The sequence below is a fragment of the Lacerta agilis genome, chromosome 16 (genome assembly GCF_009819535.1).
Source record: "Lacerta agilis isolate rLacAgi1 chromosome 16, rLacAgi1.pri, whole genome shotgun sequence".
NCBI classification, from domain to species: Eukaryota; Metazoa; Chordata; class Lepidosauria; order Squamata; family Lacertidae; genus Lacerta; species Lacerta agilis.
The window spans coordinates 17024736-17050938 of record NC_046327.1 but is presented as its reverse complement, the minus strand read 5'-3'; the positions used below and the strand labels follow the sequence as shown (position 1 = coordinate 17050938).

The window sequence follows — 26203 nt, the reverse complement described above, 5'->3', positions numbered from 1 at the left end:
CTGTATCAGATCCCTGTAGAGACTATCATATTTGGGGTGGGGGTTAGACGTGAAGATTCCTATCTATGGATGAAGGTCAAAAATCAATAGATAACTGTGCGGAATATGCTACAAAGTTCACATGAATTTGCACAGGTGAAAGACTGTATGTATTCATCACAATTAAAAACAACAACAATCTGTTCCGGACGAAGTATGATTTAAAATACAAGATTTCAAACACTTCAGATGACTAAAGCAAAGCCTGCCCTCTCCCCCCCCCCCCCACAACATCTCTCCCTACAAGACATCATGGCTGATAAATGTTCAACTTCCCCATAAGTAATCACGAGGAAAATAAGACAGCGCCTTTGAGTTGCTGCACCGCCTCTTCCTCCAGGAACAACACTTGTCATGTTCAGCAAGACCCATCACTGAAACACGCAAACCAACCAGGCATGCAGCCAGTCTGGATGTTGGCAGCCAATCCGCCTACGGCGTAAGCAAAGGAGGTGCCGAGAGATGCTGAGCCATCCTCTCTGTCCGACACAACAGCCTTGGTTCAAAGCAGCATGACTGCGTACTATGTGGCATGGTGCAAAATCTTCACGACACACATTTTTTGCATCAAATTCCTCAGGTTGGCCCAAGGCAGGGCTCACCTCTACCCTCCTGGAGTGGAATGGCAAAGGAACGACACGATGCCTTGCCGTGTGCATCAAACACCCTGTTACTTTAGCTGGATTAATTCTAAAACTTTGTTCACTTTCTGTGAATAGAATGAGAGAGAAAAAGAGAGGGAGGGAGGGGAAGAGGGGGAAGGGGAGGGATACACTGTCCCTAATTAATTATAACTTACGTAATAACTAAACTCAATGGCTTACAGTGGAACCTCTACTCACGACCACAATCCATTCCAGAGGCCCGTCCGGAAGTCAAAACGGATTGCTGGGAGAGGCGCCATTGTGCGCAGGCGGCGATTGCCCCCTTCTGCGCATGTGCGAACGGCGATTGCCGCTTCTGCGCATGCGCGAATGGCGGCAAAACCGCTGGTTACTTCCGGGTTTGCCGCAGACGTCGGGTGAAATGGACGTGAGCAGAGGCAGATGTAAGAAGAAGTTTGACTGTATTAAAAAAGTTTACTGGGTCAACTTTTATTATTTATTCTCCATACAACAGGACTGATATTTCAAAGTTGTAGACACCTTTGTGTTATCCCCTTTGGTGAGAATTATTTAAAAAACGAGGGGAGCCTAAATCTGCCAGGTTCCGTACCCAACATAGCCACCTTCAGATGCTTTTGGATGACAACTCCTGTCATCTCTGACCACGGATCACGTTGGCAGAGGCTGATGGGAGCTGGAGTCAAGCAACGCCTGCAGGGGACTACATGGGCAATCCCCGCTCTACAGTATATATTAATTTGCCACAGACAGCTCATCCAGGGATTTTTCCTCCACTCCCAGGTTTGTTCTTTAATGTCAGACCAGGGTTCCACTTCCAGTGCACAGTCCATATGCAGTGCACAGAGCCAAGATTTGAGATAGATCTTCCCTTGAGAGAGTACGGCATCGATCAACCTCAATGAGATGCCTCTAATGATAGCAACCAGCATTCACCAGCATTGCTCATCCCACTAATCAATACTAAACTAAAGTGGCAAAGTTTTAGCAGTCAAAAACCCCACACTTCATTAAGCTTTGTAGCTGTGCTGTTTGTCTCTGTTAGAAACTTGATGACCATGATGTCATAGCAATTTAAAGCTATATTGACATTTGCTGACCACTATGGCTTCTTCTTGGTACTAGCCATACTCCTCAATGGAGGCCTCCTGCAGACAACCAGTTTGTTCAGCAATCATCCTGATTTGTTTACACAAAGCATTCAATGGTGGTTTGTCGGGGTTTGGGTGCTGGAGCTCCTCGTGCACGGCCTTGGATTGGTTATGCACGAGGTACCAGTTGCGGGGAAAGTGGCCAGCGTTCCGCGTGCTTTTGAGCACGGTCGCCGGCCAAGCCTCACAGTCTGAAGGATGATGAGTAAGCCAATTGAAGACTCTGATAGTATGTGAGTTCCTAATCGCCTTCTTTAATGAAAAGTTGCCTCGTGAAATAAAATATGTACCCTGACTCTGAATAGGCGGACCAAATTAAAGAAATTAAAAATTTTACTTTACTCCCCCCTTTAACCCCAAAGGAAGACAGACACCGGTTGTATCTTTAGTGGCTTCGGCAGAACCCGCATAGGCTCGTCCCCTAAGCTAAGTTCCCCTAAGCTTAAAGACCCTGCGCGCCCAATCTTCCGCGAGGCTAACTAAATAAACTAAAACCGAAATATCTTCCGCAATTCTAGCCCTAGGCTAAACCTAAAGAAAACCTAACTAAGGCTGAACCGAATGATCTTCCGCGATCTAACTCTAACTAAAAGAAAAACCCATCCAACCCGTCCAGCCCGCTCCTAGTCCCTTAAACTAAACTTGACTTCAACTAAAACCCAACTAAAAGAACATAAACGAACTTCTTCTGCCTAAGCGGGGTGCCTCTGCCTTTTATTAGGGAACAAACGTGACGTCATCATTAGTACTTTAACCAATAAAATCACTGTTGCTGCCCTCCAAAAAGGCGGGAAGCAAGTTTAACGCTCATTAACAACTTTGAACATGACCGGATCTACAAAATAAAGGCGGATTAATCTTGTAAGTGAATCACACTATTCATTCATGCTTTCACTTTCACTTTTGCGCGCAATTATACCAAAAGTAGACCTTGAAAAACTTATAAAATAACCAAATAAATATGAATCCATGGCGGATCCGTGAAACGTATTCCGACAGTGGTTAGACTATGTCCGGTCTTTATTGAACATTCCTTTTGATTTATTTGCAGCACGGATATCTGACAATAAACATTCACCCTATATTCATCCTGATTTGTTTGCAGGATGTTCACAGAGTGGCTGGGGCAACCCAGTCAGATGAGTATGGTATAATTTATTATTATTATTATTATTATTATTACTACTACTACTACTACTACTACTACTACTTCTACTACTGCACTTGCTTCTGCTAATCATTTGTTCACACACACACACTTTTCAATGTACAGTCACACCTTGGTTTTCGAACAGCTTAGTTCTCAAATGTTTTGGCTCCTGAATGCTGCAAACCCAGAAGTGAGTGTTCCGGTTTGTGAACTATTTTTGGAAGCCGAATGTCCGACGGGGCTTCCGCTGCTTCCGATTGGCTGCAGGAGCTTGCTGCAGCCAATCGGAAGCCACGCTTTGGTTTCCGAACGTTTTGGAAGTCGGATGGACTTCCGGAACGGATTCCATTCGACTTCTGAGGTATGACTGTATATCCTTGTCATTTTCCAGACCACCGAAAGTTCATTAAAAAAAAAAAAGATTAATTTTGTTAGACTAGGGCAGGCATAGGCAACCTTCGGCTCTCCAGATGTTTCGGACTACAATTCCCATCATCCCTGACCACTGGTCCTGTTAGCTAGGGATCATGGGAGTTGTAGGCCAAAACATCTGGAGAGCCGAAGGTTGCCTATGCCTGGACTAGGGCAACAGAGCACTTTAATCCAACTTAAATGTACGAACCTACAGGACCGGTATGCACTTCAGTTCTCCCGCAAAATGCAAACAGTCTGGATGTACCCTAATTTCATAAGCTGCAATTCTATCTAACTGCTGCATTTCACAGAAAACATGGCTGCTTTTATGCACTTCTTACACCTCCATTCAGACAATGACTACTGCCTGAGCATCTTTCCGAAAGCTCTTCTCCATCGACAGCAATAGCAATGGCCCTGCAGGGCTACGAAAGCAGGGCGTGCTAGGAGCACAGCATCAGCCAGACCTGCCTAATACTAAGTCAGATCATTGCTCCATCTGGCATTATTTACATACTAACTCGCAGTAGCTCTCCTGGATAAGCATAAACTCCACCACTCAGCAATGGTCGAGCTAGTATACTGGCCAAGAGTGACCGTCTTACTCCCCACCCACAAGAGACACCTTAAGAATGTTTACTCTCACAATGGCTCTCAGTGTTTTGTTTTTAAAATAGTGATTGCAATGTAAAAACATTATGGAGCTAAGCAGTTGGTGGAGGAGTGTGGGAAAATGAAGTCACCTATTGACCGGTGTTTTGTGTTTAGACAACCAGGACAGAATCAGTTTAGCCACATCCTAGTACATGATTAATACTGTGCTCAGATTACTAGAGGAGGGAATCTGGCCTCTTTACCTTTTTGTAGAAATCTCTTCACTGCTTTTCTAAGGAGGTTACCAGTGGCTCATTTTTTGGTTAAAACTGGAAAGACCCAGTGGGTGGTGTTTGTTATTTGTGGGTTTTTAAAACCGTCTCTTACTTACTCCCTCGTAATTTATTATTTAAAAAGCAAAAAGGGGGGGGGGGAGTTCTGGACAAAAGGTATACTGTAGGGACATAATTGACATATGACATGTCCTATGATATCCCTTAACAGTTCACAATGAGTCTCACCAGCTGCAGCGGGTAAAACAGCATGAAAATCGTGCCTCCAAAATAACTGAAAACCACCATAGGCAAAAAACTGAATTGGTTCCCCTTTCCATGCTGTTTACACATTATCAGCTGATTATGCCCTTGTGCTAAACTGTCAGGTGCAGAGCCCCTAACTTGCAAAGTTACTCAGTGTGTGTTCTCAGCATGATAAACTTTAACAACTGGAGATAAAGGTACATCATTGATAAGAAGTACATTTCTCGTACTTGGCTCTCCATAAAAAAAAAGTGGCTGAGTCAATGAATGTGCACACTCCGGATCGCAGAGTTCTGAAGAGAGCTACAAGGTCAGTGAGAACTTAGCTCAGAAGGGCTGTGCGAAGTAGCCTCAAGTTTGAGGAAGGGTAAGACTCAGTGCAAGGACACTGAGCCTCTTGGGCTTGCTGATCAGAAGGTCGGCGGTTCGAATTGCCGTAACGGGGTGAGCTCCTGCTGCTCGGTCCCAGCCCCTGCCAACCTAGCAGTTCAAAAGCACATCAAAGTGCAAGTTGATAAATAGGTACCGCTCCGGCAGGAAGGTAAACGGCGTTTCCATGCACTGCTCTGGTTTTGCCAGAAGCGGCTAAGTCATGCTGGCCACATGACCCGGGAAAACTGTCTGCGGACAAACGCCGGCTCCCTCGGCCTATAAAGCGAGATGAGCGCCGCAACCCCAGAGTCGTCTGCGACTGGACTTAACTGTCAGGGGTCCTTTACCTTTTTTTTAAGGCTCAGTGCAGAGGCAAGAAATTTCTGCTGGAAAAGCAAGTTGCAAAATTTCAAGAAACTGATGCCAGTTCCATGTCTTTCAGCAGTTAAGAAACACAATCTGCCAAACGGCTGACAGGGGCGCAGGTTGGAAGCATGATGTCTGAGCCTGCAGCCTATATGTCCTGATGTGAGACTAGCTTTATGTCCTGTGTGTGCCACGATATCAACGTTTTGACTAAGCCATACCTTTTGGATACAGGCAGTTAATAGCATTACAACTGCACCCACTCTTGAGATTTATTTCTGGCTCTGACCCAAAAAAGTGACTCAGTGAAACCGAGACACAATATACAGTCACAGATAACAAATGCTTGGCTCCTAGTCCTTGTAAGAAATGGCTAGACTAAATGTGGACTCACTGCCCTGAGATTATCAATCAAAACAAAGCCACTAAGTCATGCCACAGAAGCAAATTGAATCTGGCACAAGTAAATTTTGGAACAGAGTGTTCAACAATGGTGTAGAAATAATATTTTTATTTCTTGGAGTGCCATGTTCCAGGAGCAATTCAATCTGCATATTTTAACCATTTTTATGTGTGGAATAGTTTTTAAATGTTTGCATTTTTTTTTACATATGGAGAGGTTTTTAGACTTGTTTTATGGTTGTAGCTGTTTCATTCGCTTCACAATTGTATATTATATGGCTGTAACCAGACTTGGGACCTGTGTGAAGTGGCGAGTAAGAAATCTAATGCAATAAATGACGGGGGTGGGGGGGCGTTTCTCCCCTGCAAACTTGCCCTCGATTTTAAAGGTTGCTCCCTTAACCCTTAGTCTATGAAGAAGCCACATATGTATTCCCCTTCCCCCCAAAAAAGCTTTACCCAAGGGATTCATTCTGTCCAAAATGTTCCTCCAAGCATTAAAATGCATCAGAAACTGATGACAATAAAATGCATCAGAAACTGATGACAATAATCAGAAGGCAATTGCTTGAGAAAAAATGATATTACCTCAAAAACAAACCACCCCATCCAATGGGTCCTTTTTACACCATGGCTGATGTTTTATGGGAAAGGCAGGAAGACTCTCCTGCTTGATATTGGTTTCTTCCTGACTTCAGGCAAATAATCTCCAATTATGAATCAACCCTAATATCTCTTAAACAATCTATTATGTTCCATTTGAGCACTGCTCTGGTTCTTATTATCCATGGCTCTTGCCAAATATTTATTCCACTACTCCGATGTGCCAGTTTGTAACAATCTCCAAAATATATGGTTTTGTACTTAACGACTACATTGTAGCCCAAGTCAAAAAGTTCATCTCTCATGGCCCTTCCTTCACCTTTATTCTGCAAAGGTGCAATCTTGTCCTCGTACATCCACACTTCAGTCCAGCTGACTCAAGCACATATTCATGCGCGAGGGTTGCTTCCCATTGTATTTGCAGAGCGCAGCCCTATCTTCTCTCAGCTTCCTTTTCCCTAGGCTCAAGAGGCAAAGGTCTTTTAACTTCTTCTCAGTAGTAAAGGATCAGGAGAGCACACAAGTGCCTCAAGGCCCTGAATATCTGCAGTCAACAATAATTGTAACGACCTTCCACAACAATGTCACTAGGCCACTGAAGGTCATACTAGTTGTGATATTTAAAGTGTCCTTGTATTTAACCATCATTTAAAAAAAAGAAAAAAAAGAATGGCAGCCACGGGGTAGGGGGGTGGGAAGGAATCAGGATCAGAAAGGGAGAAGGAATTGAACTTTCCCCTCCTCTGCTCCTCTGACACCACTATTTGCATGGGGGGGGGGGGGAGAGGCTGTGGTTGGTGCCAGCGAGGGATTTCTTCCCGAGGCAAATACCAGCCCTGGTTTTTCAAAGAAGTAACATTCCTAGTCCCATTTGGAAATTTTCTCCTTGCTTGAAACACTGAAGGGATTTTGAAAGGTGAACAAGAAAGTGGACATGGTCTTCAGAGCTTCGACGCGCAACACAGTTTTGCCGAAAAGCAAAAACAAATGTGGAGAGTTCAGCTTTGGCAAGACATCCTGCAGAGGGTTGGAGTAGATGAGTCTTGGGGTCCCTTCCAACTCTACGATTCTATGATCCTAAGAATTCTGGAGGAATCCAAAATAGTTTTGATAAGACTAGCAAAACATATACCTGGAGGTGGGGGTGAGCGGGCGAGGAGTTGCGACACTGTGCTGGTATAGTTGTTGACATGTCCCAACCTATAGTATAGAATATTATTTTATGATGAGCTCAAATGGGGCAAGCCAGAGAACTTTAGGGCTGAAATAGAGAACTGGCAGCAAACATGGCAGCTGCAGAACAGCTGGAAAGTGGCAGTGGGAGGGCATAGTTTGGAAGGGTGAAAGGGTCCTGCTACTCTCCTCCCAGTTGTACCATCCCTGCAACTTCTCATCTGTTTTGTCTCACTGATGAAGCAATGCAAAAAATAAAAAATAAAAAAATCTGGCATGCAATTATGGTGTTATTATGGAACACACTGTTCTTACATGGAAAGTGAAGAAAAAGCCTGCTGCCCAGATGTTTGTGCCCAGATGTTTGCACTGCCTGATCGTTGCAGGAGAGAAAGCTGAATATGGCTTTATGGTTCCTGGTGACATCTCAAAGCCAATGGAGTCTGGATCATAACCCACCTGCCAGTGTGGGGGATAAAGGAAATATTTTCCCCATTCAAATCTAGCCAAAGAAAAATGCCTGAGTTTTGCAGCCCTGGGGGAGCTGCATGGGTCAGCTGTTGCTTTTGGGGGGGCCAACACTGATTCAAAGTTGGTAACTGTCCATCGTAAATAAACAGATATTACAAAAGCATTGTAAGTACTGTCTCATCACGAGGAAAGTCGCTCTGAAAAAAGGTGCCCTCAGATTTCCTACTACTCAGGGAAACTGAAAACCTGAAGTAGCACGCAAATTTTCAAGGACTCCTCTCTGCTCTTTAGAAATAATGATCATCTAATCCTGAAAGATGTTTTCCATTTCTGTGCGTGGTCTTTCTTTTCCATTTGCTAGCAATGGAACCCTGAAGCTATAAGTCATTGCTACAACAGCTTCTGACTAATTTTCCCGGAGACTGTGTGAGTGTAACATAAAGGACAAGAACCCTTTTGTCCACCACAGCTCTCACCAACAATATGGTGTCTGTCATACAAACATTCTGAATTGCAGTGCACAATGTTCTTTTTTAAAAATAAATGTACACACATTCGACTGCACATTCTCAAGTTGCCTTATAAAACAAACATGTGCTTGCCCCAGGCCTTGTTTATCCAATCAATTTGCTAGCTTTCGTTTTATTAGCGGTAACACCATACATTTCACTTTTGAGAGGGAAGCTGCTGTTGCCATTCTTTTCTCCAGCACCAGGATATCGGTTAAGAAAAGTGTGAGCTGCAAAATGCTGGCAGTTCATAGTTTGCAGCATCAGCCATGCGCTCACTATGTGGCCTTAGCAAAGTCACTGTTTCCTCAGCCTCAGCTCGGCCCCTGCCCAGCCGTCAATCCGCAATAACGATGGAACAGCAATGGCTTGTTGCCAGGATTACTGAGATCACTTTTATGAAGTGCCTTATACACTTGAAATGCAAAGTGCTGTTTATTAATATTTTGCTCAACTCTTGTCAAAATGTTTTCCATCTGTAGCAAATTTCAGGAAATGTCAGCTCTATTGCAGAACAAGAGGAGACACATGTTTGTTCTCTGAAGTGCAGCATCTTTTGCTGTATGCGCGCACACACACAAAATACTCTTAAGCACATGTGTTTCCAACACATGCTAATCATGCACACGCACTACTTCACATCCCACCAGTGCTTGAAGTGAGACAGGGTTATTATGAATTTTCCTGATTATGACTTAAAAAACCACAATGTCTCCTGCAGAAATTAATCAAAAGAAGTCCAGGTGTATATTTTGGGGCAATGTTTGGTAAAGTATTAGGAGAAATTGTAATAATCACATATAAAAGAAACAGTACAATAAGCAAATAAGGAGGCAATTTACAGGATAAAGGAAGTCTCTTATTTTTATGTTATGTTTTCTTTGTGTAAGGGGATAGGAGTTTAATTTGGATCATTAAATTGTCAATGGTGGTGGGTTTGTTTGTATGTATGGGTTGTTGTGGACTATGTTGTAAATAAAGTATTTAAATACAAAAAAAGAGGTCCGTAGGGTGGTCCTAGCACTCATACCTAAAATGAAAAAAAATATCTGAAGGGTGTGAATTTGGAAAATTCGTATACATTTCATACCTCAGCAGGTTAGGGAGAGCTCATTTCAACATATTTAACAGATCTAAGTGGAATTCTCATCCCATCTGGTATCTTAATTGGATTGGAGCTGATATTATGTGTGTACTGTGGTTTTAAACTGCATTGTTGTAATTAATTGTTTTTATACATGTCACTGTTTTATATAGATAGATAATTACAAATAGAGTTAATAATAAAATTTAAGCTCAGAGATCCTCATTACTCATTAAATCCTGCAACAAGTGGAGGAAGAGGTGACCAAAAATGTAGTCTTCTTATTTTCAGCATAAGTCATATATCTAGATGAAGCTTGGTATTTCTGTGTAAGTTTGCATCTTTCCCAATGTATAATGCTTACTGTGAACTCTATTTGTGCTGCTCAAAAGGGGTCTCTCACAGAATAAACTAAATGCAGCTCACTAAGGGGCCTCTGGCATTCCAAGGATGCTTTTTTTCCTCTCCCCCTCCCCTTGAAGATTCTAATAGCATTCCCTTTCAGTGCCTTGCTCTGCTATGTACTTCAGATACACAGGAAGGCCCCAAGTTATCAGAAGCAGGAAAGAAGCAAGATAGATAGCCTGCTAGGAAGACAGTTGACCCTGAGAGACGACCCTGAGAGCATGGCAGAGTACCTTACCCAGCTAAATGCACAGGCAGAACACAGGAATTAGAGGGGCCCTCTCAAGGATTCCAAAACATGGTACCAGGGTCGAGCTAGCTTCGCTTGTCAACATGTATAGACAATGCGTGATGAATTGCAGACCAAGGTCCCCCTATATTCCTGTATATTCCTGTATAAGATAACTCTTGACCCCTCTTGCGTGCACCCACTTTCAGGGTAGATTCCTGGGATGGGGAGATGAGCCGAAGATCTCTATAAGAACTGTGTGAAAACGGACTAGCTTTGTACTTGCTTGTGCCATAAACACAGCATGTGCCTTCTGCATGCAGAATAAATATTTCTCCCTCTGTTGGCTGCTTTCATTTTCTCGCCGGGCGCAACCGGAGGAACCCCGTTGGGGCAAATAAGGCTCCACAAGTAATTACCTCAGGTCTTCTTGCTCCCTTTAATCAAACTTATATGCTTTTATGGCGTTAGCTGCCGAAATCACTAGGTGTTTCCTGCCAACCTACAGGATTTGCACTTTGACTGGATACCTTACTCACTTCTTTACAACCATCATCAACATGAGATAGCAGATTACAAGCACCGTCCTCATAAAACCTGAACCAACCAAGCATGGGCAAAATATTCAAAAAACGCACACAACGGCTACAGCCCAGGCATATTCTTCAATGGATTTCCCTTACAGCTTTTCAAGGAGTGTTGTTTTGCATACTCCCTTTGAAGTCTGAATAAAAACTACAAGAAATGCTAAAGAACTCTTGCACTGGAGAAGATGAGAGGGGTGGGTGGAGGAATGGAACATCAGGGCAGGGAAGAAACGTAGCGAGGGCAGACATATTTATTGTTCAGGTATTTTCCCCATCCACATATAAACCACGGGGGTTGAGGATGATGGTTAACAACAACAATAGGGAACCTCCTCTTCCACCTTGCTTACATATGACATTAGCTGCTACTTCTCCCAGCCCAGTTCCTATATCAGAAACAAGAAGGTAAAAGAGAGGGGGCCTAATGCAGGATTTATTTATTTTTTGAAGTATTTTTATTAAAGATTTCTTGATTTACAAAATATGTGCAATGTCTCTCTCTCTCTCGAGTTTTTTACATGTATCATTTTTACAAATCAGTTTCATTTGTTGACACATTGGGAAGAAAAAGGGGGGAAGAGGTGGACAGGGGCGGGAGGATGGGTGGGGGTGGAATTGGGTGACGATGTTTCTATTTTACTTAATATATTTGATGTCAGTGTTGCTTGTGCAGGTTCTCTTTTGTTCGCTTGTGTTCCTTTGGTGGTGAGAGAGGTTGGGGTTGGCCTAGGGTGTGGTTGTTCATTTTTGTGGTTGGCTATGGTGGTCTTTGTCTTCATGTGTGAGTGGGGTGGGGTGTGTGAGTGGGTGTTTTGGATCAGGTTAGTCATATTGATTTGTATGCTGTTGGTAGATTTTTGTCACTGTCTTGTTGGGCTGTGTGTGTGATAAAGGGGAGCCATACCGGGGTGAAGGCATCTTCTTCTATTTGTCCCCGTGTCAGTTTCAGCTTATTGGTTAATTTTTCTAGTAAGGCTGTTTCCCATACTATTTGGTACCATTGGTCCATGTTTACTCCTGACAGGTCTCTCCAGTGTCTGGTTGTGATGTTTCTGGCTGCTGAAAGTAGGTGGTTATAAGTTCTTTGTGGTGTAAGTGGGCATTATTGTCTTGGAAGAAGTTTAGTAAGGCCAATTCTGGGGTGATTTCTAATACTTGCTTGGTTATTTTACATATTTCTCGTATGGTTGTTGTCCAGAATAGTTGGATTTTGGGGCACTCCCACCACATGTGGAGGTATGTGCCTGTGGAGCTGCACCCTCTCCAGCATTTTGGTGAGGTTCCTGGGTGTATTAGCGCTAATTTTCTTGGCGTTAGGTACCACCTGTAGGTGAGTTTTAGGGTGAGTTTTTTTCTTTTCATTGATATGGATTTAAAAGGGGGTTTAGACCACATTCTGGTCCATTGGGTGAATGCATGATTCAAGCCTATCTTCTCAGAAGGGTCAAAAGAACAGTCCTGGGGCTGAAAGTTTATTTTGCCACATATATCTGATCCCTTCATAGCATGCCACACCCTATGCCTGCTATATAAGCAATCAATCAATAAATAAGAATATGCATATATGTATGTATATGTATATAAATAATAAATAACAACAAAGTCATTGCCACCTCGGGGTAAAGGATCCACAAACACATAAACCACAGAGAGCTGAGGATGGGGGAAAGTACTGAAAGTTAGCCAGTGCAAATTTAAGCATCAGTGAGCCTTTTCCATCTTCTGGATTACTGACGCAACACCAAAAGTACAACACATGCTTTGTTCATTTACCTGAAATAGTCTTCCCAACTTTCTGCAGTTTCCCTGCGACTTTCTGTGCATCCTTAATGCTGGTATCTTTCTGGCTATACAGTAGCAATCGTTTGGCATCAGAGAATAGGCGGGAAACGCTATGGAAGATAGGATAATATAAGAGGGGGAAAGAAGGATAGATCACTTGACCCCAAATTCTGTTCTTTGTATTGCACATTCCCGTTTACAATTGAAAGTGGGGAAATAAGACTCATGCATCTGTCTTGCAAGTCCCACTAAAACGAATGAGGGTTGGGGAAGACCACCACCATATTTTGTGAGCACTTGTTCCAACAGGATTGTGTCCCATGTTAATTAGTGGCTGGATGTGCCATTTGCATTTTCTCCCTTCGCCAATGAAATATTGGTATTTTTTTACCAGATGCTCATATAAATGCTTTATTCTTTTACACCAAAAACTCCAGGTGTGGCAACATGCTTCCCAGTTCCTCTTGGGATCAGGGCCTCAGAAGGTGTTGCAACTTTGACACGTGATTAGAGAGGTTGATCACAATTCCAGAGCAAAGGGCACCTGGTCATTCGCTCCTCAGATGCAATAAGCAGAGTTATCTGATCACAACAGGATCAAGCAAGAAACAGGACCATCCTCATTTGTACTAGTCAAAAATACAGTAATTTAGGATTGCCACGAAGGCCTTCATTGGTGCCCCCATACAAGGACCCCAGACTCTCAGCTTTCATTTTTTAAATGTACATCTCTAGCCGTCATAGAAAGAGTTTTGAAGCAAACTGTGCAGATACCCTTCCAAGTGATTTCTGCGTGCTGAGCAAGCCTAGCTGCTCCTCCATGTAAGTGATTCTATCTAATGAGTGAAGTCAGAGCTGCAACTGACAAGTGAATTATAGGAACCGCTAAGGTCCTAAAGAGCTGCGGTTTCCCCCTCCCCTTTAATACACTTTTCCTACTGCTTCCTACCTGCACAGTTTTGCCCTGGATGAAATTTTTCCCAATTCACTGTCCTGTATGTCCCGCCCCAACATTCACCCTGCCAAGCACAGCCACTATCTCAGAACCAAGTGTACTTTTCTACAAAGGCTTCCTGCAGGGGTGCCAAAAAAGAACAGCCAGCACCTTTTATACTGCAGACCAGTGCAAAGCTGTTTTGCCTCCATTCCGTTCTTCATACTTGTCCCTTCATTACTCCCTGGGCCAGAGATTCATAAAGAAAGATATGGTACTCACATAGATTTATTAAAATTTCCAACAATGCCCGGTGACTCTCCAGGAGTTGGGTAGCGGAAGCAGGGATTGTTGGCATTGCAGATAATCCCTTGGACCCACGGCAACGTTCCAGCTGAAGGCATGGCCTTGTTTGGGAAATGACCTGAAAAGCAAGGGCAATACTTAGGAATGCACATATTAGGCCATCAAGTTGCTTTCTCTCCTTTTGAAAAACCTTTGTCCTCAGTCTGTCTCCACCTCAAAAAAAAAAAAAAAGAATTCCATGCATCTCTCTATCACAGTGGTTTCTAATGTATGCAAAGAGTTTACAGCTAGCAAACAACAATGGGGAAACACCCAGAGAACTTTCAAAAACCTTCAGAATTTTTTGAACAGCGATTACAGTGGACACACAAAATGTGCTTGTATACCTTGTATATCTCTTTCAATTTTCTTTAAAACTACTCACTCCCAGATAGGTGTGTCTAGAATTGATGCCTGAAAAAAATTCCTGTTGTTGAATCACTTTAAAAATCGTTAACCGAGCCATATTTAAAATATCCAGTGGTTTAAAAAGCTACGTTACCTACAGCTCGGCTGCTGTTGCAATATTAAGTGGTAAGCAATCCAAAGCTCATGTTGAAAAAACACCAAGGAACGCTGGAACATTAGATAACAGTTCTGTCCCTGAAATTCATAAGCAGACCTAAAGAGGTCACAGTCACCTGCAATCAAGGTTTCTCTGAACAGCCCCAGATCTTCGTATGGGGGGGGGGAGAAGGTACACCTGCGTGTGTTCATGACCTGGCAAAATGTTTGATGAAACTGAACTGCGCTTAATGCATAAAATGAAGAGTATCTTCTTTTCTCAGAAGGCAAACAGTAATATCAATATTGTTAAAACACCTGGTATTTGCTGACTCATTGGCACAGGAAAAAAACATGGTGGGTTGGGTTAAGAAGAAGAAGAAGAGTTTGGATTTGATATCCCGCTTTCCACTACCCAAAGGAGTCTCAAAGCGGCTAACATTCTCCTTTCCCTTCCTCCCCCACAACAAACACTCTGTGAGGTGAGTGGGACTGAGAGACTTCAGAGAAGTGTGACTAGCCCAAGGTCACCCAGCAGCTGCATGTGGAGGAGTGGAGACGCGAACCTGGTTCCCCAGATAACGAGTCTACCACTCTTAACCACTACACCACACTGGCTCTCTGGGTTAATCACCCAGAAAGCCCCTGTTATATGGTATTTTGGTTGCATATATCCTTGGTGTCTTTCTACCAATTTGACCGGGTATCCTCTGCAAGTTATCAAGCTTAGCTTTGTACTACCATTTTTGTTTGCTGGTTTTTGCCACAATGCACACAAAGGTGCTTCCCTTCCATGCTACCTTAGGTCCTTCTGTGCTAGAGAATATGCATGCAGGAGAAGGGAGAGGGTGAAAGTAATCCCATCAAGCACTTCAAGTTATTAGTCTTTCCTTCCTTCCTTCCTTCCTTCCTTCCTTCCTTCCTTCCTTCCTTCTCATCATCACCAAATATAAAGCAAAGCATATGCATGTTCCATACTTACATTCATGTTGTTCATAGGGTGGAAACGATAGCCGTACAGAGATCAATATAAAGAAGATAAACAAAGGCCAAATGATTTCAATCAGCAGCTGGAACTAGAAGAGAGAAGGGGAAAGAAGAAACAAAATATTAATCATCCACATTTGGTATCAATAGGAAACTGAGGACAATGTAGTTAAGTCCTTCACAAGCAGTTGTGTCTTTATGTCAGCATAATTACACTTCTGGAGAAGGTACTGCATTTCAGTGTTTCATGAAAACTTGTCAATGGGCCACTGATGCACGGGCTGCTTTTTGGAATTCATGTATCTCACGAAAACACAGGATAAAAATTATGTAGTGTTTTCTCTGATCATATCCACAAGCTTCTCAACCCACCACAGCATATGTGGTTATTTTCTCACAAAAATACAGTTGCCCCAGAAAAAAATTAATGAATCCATAAACCTCCAGGGAAATACTTCATAGTGTTGTGGGATCGGCGGCTTGGACAAGGGAGGTTCAATGGAACTATCAGTTAGTGCTGGAAGCCGACTTAATAATCAAGGGAAAGTTGTCAAAAAAAAAAATCTCCTTTGCTGGGGAAACTGCAGGTAAATGGGCCAACAATGGCTAGGAAATTGTTGGGGACCAAGGGTGGTGTAATCTGTGAAGCAAACGATGGGGTAAACTGTAATCTTAAATTGGAATGTGTTTTTGGGGTGCTGTCTCCCTGGAGCAGAAACCTGACACAGAAGCAGTGGACTTTGGGTACCTGTTGGAGAACTGAAGGTGTGACTCCTCCTTTGCTCAATGTGTATATTTGTAAATAGGCACAGAAATCACAAAATTCTAAGAAGCCTCCAATGACCTGAGTAAGGGCACTGCAGTCCTGGAACTTCAAACCACTTGGAAAAAAGTTGGGAGAGCGTAACAATATACTTATCCACACAGTTACTGCCAACTGTCATATATATAATGTTTTACATGTCAGTGCAGGAAGTGCTGTTTAGAGCATTCGTAGCGGCATCAACATGTATCTAAAATTAGGCAGCTGACATTTAACATGGGGCCAAGGCATGAAGAAGGACTGGGGGGTGTTACTGTAACTCAGCTAAATCTGAACTGTAAATAAATCCCACACGTTCCCCCAAACACGGTAGGACTAACGGAGCAATTTCCACAGCATGGCCTGAAGTCACCGGGTGCAGAAAATTTTGCTGAAGCTAAGCAAGTCTGGTCTGGCCAGCATTTGGATGGGAGGCTCTATGGCTGGGGGGTGGGGGTGGCAAAAGGCAGAGCTCAGGAGCCTTTAATAGATGTGCCATGTCATAGCAAGCTAGACTTCTTTTTGTTACAGTCAAACCTCGGCTCCTGAACCCCTCCGTTTGGGAATGTTTCGGCTCCCAAACTCTTGAAAACCTGGAAGTAAACGCTCTGGTTTTTGAACATTTTTCGGAAGCCGAATGTCCGACGCGGCTTCCGCTTGAATGCAGGAAGCTCCTTAAACCAATCAGAAGCCATGCCTCAATTGTCGAACATTTTGGAAGCTGAATTGGCTTCTGGAACGGATTACGTTCGACAACCAAGGTTTGACTGTACAGTAAATCGTTCTCTTTTGTACAGCCAAACCTCGGCTCCCAAACGCCTCCATTTTGGAATGTTTCGGCTCCCAAACGCTGAAAACCTGAAAGTAAATGCTCCGTTTTTTCAATGTTTCTCGGAAGCCAGACATCTGACGTGACTTCCGCTTGAGGGCAGGAAGCTCCTGCAACCAATTAGAAGCTGTGCCTCGGTAGCCAAACATTTCGGAAGACGAATGGGCTTCCAGAACGGATTACGTTCAACAACCAAGGTTTGACTATATTTTACTTCTGGGGATCTTTTTTCCCCTTTCCAAACCTTTTCTTATCTGAAAATTGGGATCTATCTGTCTATCTATTATCTATAAATCTATCAAACCTAGCAGTTCTCACATCTAGCTCTCCATGGGGAAAAAGGGGAAATATAATGATAACAAATGCATAAATAATAAAATGACTTTAATGTGGTAGCATTCCTTGCTCCCACAGCAGTGAAACTTAAATATAATGCAGATTCATGCTGTCTGTTTTTTTTTAAAAAAACACAACCATAGCCAAAGCTAATGGTGGATGGACCTATCTTGGTCCAATACAAAATTAGTCTGGAAAAGTTGGACTAATGGCTCAGATGCCTGGTGGGTGTTCAGATGTTAATCCACATGCTTCCCAGATTAAAACTGTAAAGTTGGGACGTTTGTGTGGCTGATGTATGGTCCTCCTCACTACCACCCTCATAGAATCACCCAGGTGGTTAGTCAGGGAAACAGGGATCATTCAAGTGGTTGGGGAGGGGCCCAGCCTGCACTAGGAGAGGTGTGGTCAAGCTGGGAGGCAATAATAATAATAATAATAATAATAATAATAATAATAATAATAGCAGCATTTGCAAACCATTTAATATTTCTTTATACAGGTGAAACTCGAAAAATTAGAATATCGTGGAAAAGTCCATTTATGTAAGCAATTATTTTCATTAGCTACTGGAGTTTGATATATGAGATAGACTCATGACATGCAAAGCGAGATATGCCAAGCCTTTATTTGTTATAATTGTGATGATTATGGCTTACAGCTGATGAGAACCCCAAAGCTGAAATTGTTAATTTGAGGTTCTCATCAGCTGTAAGCCATAATCAACACAATTATAACAAATAAAGGCTTGACATATCTCGCTTTGCCTGTCATGAGTCTATCTCATATAGTACCGTATTTTTCACTCCATAAGACACACTTTTTTCCTCCTAAAAAGTAAGGGGAAATGTCTGTGCGTCTTATGGAGCGAATGCATGGTCCCTGGAGCCGAATTGCCTAGGGGCCAAAAGGAGATTGTGCTCTTTTTTTTTTTACAAAGAGAGAAGGGGGTGTTGAAAGGAAGCCTCTGAACAGCTGTTCAGCAAGTGATTGAGAGAGAGATAAGGCTCCCTTTCCAGCCCCGCCCCCTTGCCCAGGCCTCCATTGTTGAATGCAGAGGGAGGCTGCTTGTTTCCCCAGCGACATGTGACTGGTTGATTAGATTATCTGTCTGCAAACTGTAGAAATGGCTGTAGGACTAGAAGCTGCAGAATTGTGAGTTGGACCCCATAAAAACGGGGCTTTTCCTCTTTGCAAAAAAGCTGCAGCACTTTCAGCTGATCCTCAAAAAAGCAGGGCTTTCCCCCTTTTCTCCTCTAAAAACTAGGTGCATCTTATGTTCGGGTGCGTCTTATGGAGCGAAAAATACGGTGGTTTCACCTTTTAAGTTGAATTACTGAAAGAATGCTCACTAGAGTGCTCACTAGAAGGACAGATCCTGAAGTTGAGGCTCCAGTACTTTGGCCACCTCATGAGAAGAGAAGACTCCCTAGAAAAGACCCTGATGTTGGGAAAGATGGAGGGCACAAGGAGAAGGGGACGACAGAGAATGAGATGGTTGGACAGTGTTCTCGAAGCTACTAACATGAGTTTGGCCAAACTGCGGGAGGCAGTGAAGGATAGGCATGCCTGGCGTGCTCTGGTCCATGGGTTCACGAAGAGTTGGACACAACTGAACGAATGAACAACAACAACACTGAAAGAAATGAACCTTTCCACGATATTCTAATTTTTCGAGTTTTACCTGTATATCTAAGCAGGGTACAACAGCAAAACAAAAAACAGTATCATTAAAACAAAAACACAACATAAAACATGTAGAACAGTAAGATAAAAACATACAAAAACTCAAGGCTGGGGAATTCAAATTCAATATCCTTTTGGACCATTTCAGGTGGCCCAAAATTGGCCCGTCTCCCCCAAATCTGGAATAAGAACCTGGAGTGTCTGTCTTAATTCCCTTGAAGTATTATGTCACTTGCAGACACCCTTTTCCATGCCACAAGGCAAGTTGAAGGAAACACGTTTTTCCAGTTTACAGAGCTCACTTTACACACACCTAGATAGATGTGTGCTTCAATCTTACAGGGGGAGTGGGTGGGTTTCTTTTCCTTTTTGGTGAAAGGTTCTTTTCCCACAAGAGCTCATCCCGTAAATAGCTTGGGCTGCATTTCCCTTCTCCGCCAGTTTTCCAAGCAGCAGCAGCAGCTGATATAAGCATTGCGAAAGACGGGTACAAAGCTCAGCTTGACGTGTGCAGAGCAAGAGTTACATTTGTGCTGCTGGAAGGCAGCCAGGACAAAGTATATCCTGGCTGAACCCTGTGGGAGGAAAAAGCAACTTCAGGGGCAAGAGCTGAGCAAATACACACGCACTCGCCTCCTTGTTCAGCATCTCTTCCTGTTCATTAATGCATTTGAAAGCAGCCAGCTATCTACGAAGCTGATGCAAACCGTGCTAGATGTAGCAAGGGGCAGGATATTGACTGCAATCCACTAGGGGACTGCTGATACAGGTGTCCCCTCACTTACACAGAGGTTATGTTCTGGGCCCTGCGCTCATAAGCAAAAACCTCTAAGTGGGGAGCACCCTCTAAATACTCTTTAAACGCCCTCTCTGCTGCTCTCTCTCCAATCCAGACCAAAAAACACAGCATCCAAAAATATCTACAAGTAGAATTGAAGCTCTGGGGCCGGCTGGAGGCTGAAGGATGTGCAGAAAAGCAGCTCCGGCTGCTGTGCTACCACGCGCATCAGCTGTTAGGCGGGGAATCTGAGCAGCCTAAACAAAGCCCCGCTGTGTCTTCAGTCTCTTCAAAGCTTCTTCCGCCCTCCCTGAAGTCCTCTTTGGGTTCCGGGTAGGGACTCACTAGCTCTTTCCCGCCATTTCAAGGTTCGAATCAAATTATTTATTTCCTGGTGCTTTGTGCGCGAGTCAATTGTGTGTGAGTTAGGGCTGCCATACGTCCAGAATTTCCCAGACATAGCCGGGATTAGTCCGCCAAAAACGGTGTCAGGGTGGAATTTTTGAAAATTAGTCAAAGTGCCTGGATTTCCTAAAAAAAGAAAAGCAATGACAAACCTAGACAGCATCTTAAAAAGCAAAGACATCACCTTGCCGACAAAGGTCCGTATAGTTAAAGCTATGGTTTTCCCAGTAGTAATGTACGGAAGTGAGAGCTGGACCATCAAGAAGGCTGATCGCCGAAGAATTGATGCTTTTGAATTATGGTGCTGGAGGAGACTCTTGAGAGTCCCATGGACTGCAAGAAGATCAAACCTACCCATTCTCAAGGAAATCGGCCCTGAGTGCTCACTAGAAGGACAGATCCTGAAGTTGAGGCTCCAGTACTTTGGCCACCTCATGAGAAGACCCTGATGTTGGGAAAGATGGAGGGCACAAGAAGAAGGGGACGACAGAGGATGAGATGGTTGGACAGTGTTCTCGAAGCTACTAACATGAGTTTGGCCAAACTGCAAAAGGCAGTGAAGGATAGGCGTGCCTGGTGTGCTCTGGTCCATGGGGTCACGAAGAGTCGGACACGACTGAACAAAGTATAAGTAGTGGGACACCTGTACAATTCTTTTTGCCAAAGCTCTTGCCACCCCTGCTAATCCCCAACCACCAGGAAAATTATCAAAGATGGTAGTCTCTCTCACAGACAGTGTCAGTGTCATCTCTGTATGGGCATGGTGCCAGATGGGCGGGGTATAAATAATAAATTATTATTATTATTATTATTATTATTATTATTATTATTATTATTATTATATGCACGCATTGGTGACCTCACCATTCATAAGCAGGTGTGGTGAACCTTTGGCCCTCCAGATGTTGCTGAACTACAACTCTCATCAGCCTCACCAAGCACAGCCAACGGCCAGGGATGGTGGGAGTTGTTACACATCTGGAGGGCCAAAGGCTCCCAACACCTGGTGTTAAATTATATACTGGTAGAGTTCCTCCATCTTTGGGATGAGTTCCAAACAGGTAGCTGTGTAGGGTTTAAATGTCCAGTCCCTATCCTTGCAATCTGAACACATTATACAATCAGGAATAGCTCAAGCAAGCAAGCAGAAGCTCTGGTATGCTAATGCCCACATTGTTCGAGGCATGAAGTGGCATTCAGAGCTGCATAGACCCCCCTGAGCACGGAGAGATGAAAAGGCTTATAAAATAAACTCATTCTCAGCAGCAGCAACTGGTGATAACACTATCTTTCCTCCACTGATAAATTTAACATAATGTAAACTCTTTGCGTAAGGACTTATTGTTCTTTTGGTTCTACAGCAACGCTACCCCACTGGGTACCTCTGCTGAGTTCTTGCAAGAATTAAGGAATCAGGGCCGTCTTAAGTATATCCGGCGCTGTGGAGCAAAGATCCCTCCGGCACCCCTTGTGCTCTGCTGGGCAGGGCCAGGCGCAACGGGCAGCCGTAGGGCTCGGAGAGGTGGGTGGGGGCACCGAGCTCACGCTCCGCTGGGCAGGGCCAGGCACAACAGGCAACCGTAGGGCTCGGAGAGGTGGGTGGGGGCGCCGAGCTCACGCTCCGCTGGGCAGGGCCAGGCACAACAGGCAACCGGAGGGTGCGGAGGGGCGGGCGGGGGCGCTGCCAGCTGTGCTCCGCCTCCACCTGTTCGGCTGAAGCGACAGCACCGCACTGCCGTTCAGGGAGCCCTGGCTGCCGCGCCAATGGGAGGCTCGCTGATGGCCTCCCCGCGTCCACAGCCCAAGAAGAGGTGGGCGAGAGCGCCATTGCCGGCGGGGCTGGAGGGCAGAGGCACCCTTCAGGCCATGGTGCTGTGGCGCCTTGTGCCAGTAGCCTCAATGGCTAAGATGCCACTGTAAGGAATTATCAAATATTGTCCATGAGAGGGGTCAGCATTGGGTGTCCTGCTAACCTGCAGGGTGGGAAAGCTCAGGTCAACACAGCATGTGCTCCTTAATCTACAGTTCCTTCAGCCTGAGGACACACATGCTTTGACCCAAAGGTATCCTGAGGTGTGTATGTGTATGATGTGGTTCAGCTTCCAAATGCTGAGGCCAAATCAGCAGCCAGAGAAACGGGGATTCCCCCAGGTTTACCTATATTGATCCACTAATGGGAGGAGTCAACTGACTTTACACAATATATGTACCTCTTCATACAGTATCTTTGTTGGGTGTGCGTCCATTTTTTAAGACATCTCTCTACAAATTTTTTGGTGGCAGCATTATAAATAACAACAGCATAAGCCTGCCCTGGTTTCGGTGTTCCGTTGCTCCAGACGTCTGAGTTAGATCAATAGAACATCAAAGCCACTATACAAATCCTGTAGCTATTTCTTTCGAAAAGACTACCCAGATCAATGGGAGATTTGCACATTTGAGTAACCACTCTGCATTTACTGTTTGGCACAAAATAAAATAAAATAAAATGATTGTATAAGAAGGCCCTGTATTGGGAACCAAGCAACCAGTACCCTTACCTACTTCGTGAAAACCAAGCAATAATGTGATCTTACCGTTTGCCTTCTCCTATAGGTGAAATTTTTCCATAGCAGCAAACCCAACTGTGTCCAGAACACCATCTTCTTCCCTCTGTTTACACCGGCACCACCACAGATGGCAACAGCACACAGCAGAGATACTGTGGCTGGTCATCAACTAGAAACAACAAAAAAAAAATGGATTAGCAATCTTTGTTAATTCTTAAAGCAAAACAAAGCACTTCCTTGTTTATGTTGCTTTGTTCTTACCCAATATAGGGCTGTGTAGCCCAATAACACCCACACAGCCACAGCAGCAATATTAAGGAAGATGAAGCAAGGGATTGATTACAGAGCTTAAACCAGTTACAGGTAGGTAGCCGTGTTGGTCTGCCATAGTCAAAACAAAATAAAAAATTAAAAAAAATCCTTCCAGTAGCACCTTAGAGACCAACTAAGTTTGAACATACTTAGTTGGTCTCTAAGGTGCTACTGGAAGGAGCTTAAACCAGATCTTGAATTCTAAGCCAAGTGTCCCCAACTTTACTTTTTTGTCAATAATCTGCCCTTAAGTAATGCAAGTACAATCCCCCACAAACCCCGGTCATCCACCACACACCGTAGTTCAAGGCCGCATGTAACTATTCCGCAGAGGCACCTGTAATTCTGCATTTCTAATTTCTATTCAAACTGCACACAGAGAGCCAAACAAGGTGTGACACAGGAGATTCATTAATAGAATATATCCTGCTGTTTTTTGGGAAATAGCAAAGGTGTTAAAAATGGTGACAGGGAGATTCATTTGATGGGCAGGATAGGGTCACTTTCTTCTGCAGTTGTTTCCACAACTGAACACACACAGAGAGAGTACTACATGCAGTTATCATGTAGGCACCTGTTATAAAAGATTAAGGATACACACACACACACACACACACACCCCACATGTCTGAAACTCCACAGAAAAAAGTCCTGAAACCATTTTCTCTCTCCCAGATGACCTCGATCATTTCTCTGCAAGGTCAAAGGAAATGGGGAGCCTCCCCATTGTCTCTTTGCTCACAAATACTGTCTCAAGGGCACATTTAAGATATGAATAGGGTGAGCCTGTGACCTGTGACCTGGATTCAGGAATTGAGTAATTCTCATAACAAACGAGTGGCCAGGGTGCCCAGGTAATCCAATCAGGTAACCTGGCAGACAGGATAAAAACAACGCACTCAGATTTCTGTTGCAGTCTGACCCTTCTCTGATGTATGTATGATGTATTGGGGGTGGTCTTGGGCTACACCCCTTCTGTGATGTATGTATGATGTATGGAGGGGCAGTCTTGGGCTCCAGGGTGGGCAGTTCAAAAGTCTATTTAAGGGCTTGCACACCTTTGTCCTGGGTCCCTCCTGCCTCCTGTGTGTGGCAGTGAGCACCCTGTTGCAACAGTCAACCCCCAGACTGGATTACTGAAAAATGCCTCAGCAGCACAGCCTATAAGTAAACCGCATCTAAAATTTGTAAGTCGAGTAAACCCCATCTAAAACCACCAACAGATGTCCTTCAGATGTCGAAAAATTCATAGGTGTGTGGGCACTTTTTTCATTCGCAAGTTGAAAAATTCGTATGTCGAGTAATTCGTTAAGTTGAGGTACCACTGTACCTCCATAACCCATGACCATATTTTTACAGCTTTATAGTTTAAGGGGTGTTGGAAATTTAAACTGTGCAGTCGCATTTCATTCTCAACTCATCCTTCACCACAGCTGTACTGAACAAACATTAAACAGCCTTAGGGAAGAGGGAAGCTTTGGCAAACAATACAGTTGTTTGCTCTCTGACTAGGAGAAAAAATGGTACAGCAGCAGGAGGGGGGGGGAAATGAACCTTTCCCCTAAAAAGTAACTATTTCGTCAGTGACTAGGCAATGTTATAAAACCGGAGAGCAGACAGCGAAGGCTCTTGGCAGTAGGCTCAACTATACTAGGAAACAACACTCTCTTCATTTTATTATTATTATATATTCATTAAATTTATATCCTGCCGTTCTTCCTGGAGGCGCCCAGGACAATACAAACATAGACAATTCAAAAACAAAACAGTTAAAACATTCTAAAACCAATTGCAATTAAAAACACCCCAAAAGCAGTTTCAATTAAAAACACACTTGTGAATTATGTTTAAAAAAACAAAGAAATAATTCTGAGAAACCAGGCTCTATTTTTTATTAGTATTTTTAAAATTGAAGAACGGAAGGAAGGATCTAGCCCTCATGGCTCCTGAGATTCCCAATTTGCTATATCTGTGTAATAAGACCTCTACTCTGAAGTTTCAACACAGAGCAGGATGTGATTTTCTGGCAGGTTTGCGATCTAGCTGACATGGTCTGGGAGGTAGCTTATAGTATGACCCAGCAACTCCCAATAGGACTGCACAAATTTCAGCAGCAGCATAGAATCACAGAATTGTAGAGTTGGAAGCAGATGGCCACGAGGGGCATCTAGTTCAACCCCCTGCAATGCAGGAAACCTTTGCCCAACGTTGGGCTCGAACCCATGACCCTGAAATTAAGAGTCTCATGCACTATCAACTGAGCTACTCCACAATTCCATGGGTCAGCACTACACAGAGTTAGTGCCCCCAGATGGCAAACACCTCTACATAATCACAGCATACCACAGTTACAACACGACCAGCATACCTCACCCCAGGGGACGGCATAAATGAGGGGTTGGATTGGATAATCTCCAACCATTATGACCAGGGATGGTAGCGGTCATAATCCAATGACAACTGCAGGACCACAGCTTATCTGTCCCTGGTATAGACATTGCTGAATGTATGAACTTCAGGTATTGCAGTCCAGTATGAAGCAAATATTAAGCATGAGAATCTCACAGTCGTGGGTTCGAGCCCCACGTTGGGCAAAAGATTCCTGCGTTGCAAAGGTTTGGGCTATATGACCCTTGTGGTCCCTTCCAATTCTATGATTCTATGAAACAATCCACCATGAAGTACGTACGAGTTTTCTATTTCATCTCTGGCATACTTGTGTTGAGCAGGGATGGAGAATGAGTGGCCCATTAGATGTTTCCAGTCTACAGTTACCATCAACCCCAACAGTTGCCCATGCTATAATGCAGGCCACACATCTCTCACCTCTGCATTAAAGGCATCTCTCACTTCCCACCCTTCTAATGAAAGTCAAGGGACAAAGGACTAGAGAGACTGAGCTGTTCTTCCATCTCCCAAATGCAGAGCCCACAGGGCAGCTGCAGAACGATCTTGGCATGCTAACGCCAGCTTGCCCTGCTGTTTCTGATGTGCTGTCCTTGCTCCGAGAACAGATAAAACTATTTGAGCCTGGGGGGGGGGGGGAATCAGTCCAGGCTCTTTCATAATAAAGATCAAAGGTTGGATCCAACTCCTACTGCAAACAGTGTTTGACTTTTAAATATAATGTAAAATTAAACTCTCAAAGGTGAGTTCTCCTTGGCCATTCCAACTTTGGGGGAAAGAACACCAAATTACAACAGCCCTTGCAATAGGCCAGCTGCCCAAACAGTGCTTCCACCC

At 43.9% G+C, this 26203-nt stretch overlaps 1 protein-coding gene across 3 annotated transcripts in view; it reads right to left on the bottom strand.

The window, feature by feature from the left end:
- The window catches only part of ABCA1 (ATP binding cassette subfamily A member 1), a 104621-nt gene that overhangs the window by 61041 nt on the left and 17377 nt on the right, over window positions 1–26203 (bottom strand). For 2 of the 3 annotated variants that reach the window (XM_033174022.1, XM_033174023.1), the window contains exons 2-5: window positions 22676–22817; window positions 15259–15352; window positions 13710–13851; window positions 12485–12603 (exon numbers count right to left, since the gene is read on the bottom strand). In XM_033174022.1, coding sequence (XP_033029913.1) covers window positions 12485–12603; window positions 13710–13851; window positions 15259–15352; window positions 22676–22741 — 421 coding nt within the window. In that variant the 5' untranslated portion in view covers window positions 22742–22817. Of the gene's footprint in view, window positions 1–12484; window positions 12604–13709; window positions 13852–15258; window positions 15353–22675; window positions 22818–26203 lie in introns of those variants that run through there. The other variant, XM_033174024.1, reaches the window with a different exon arrangement.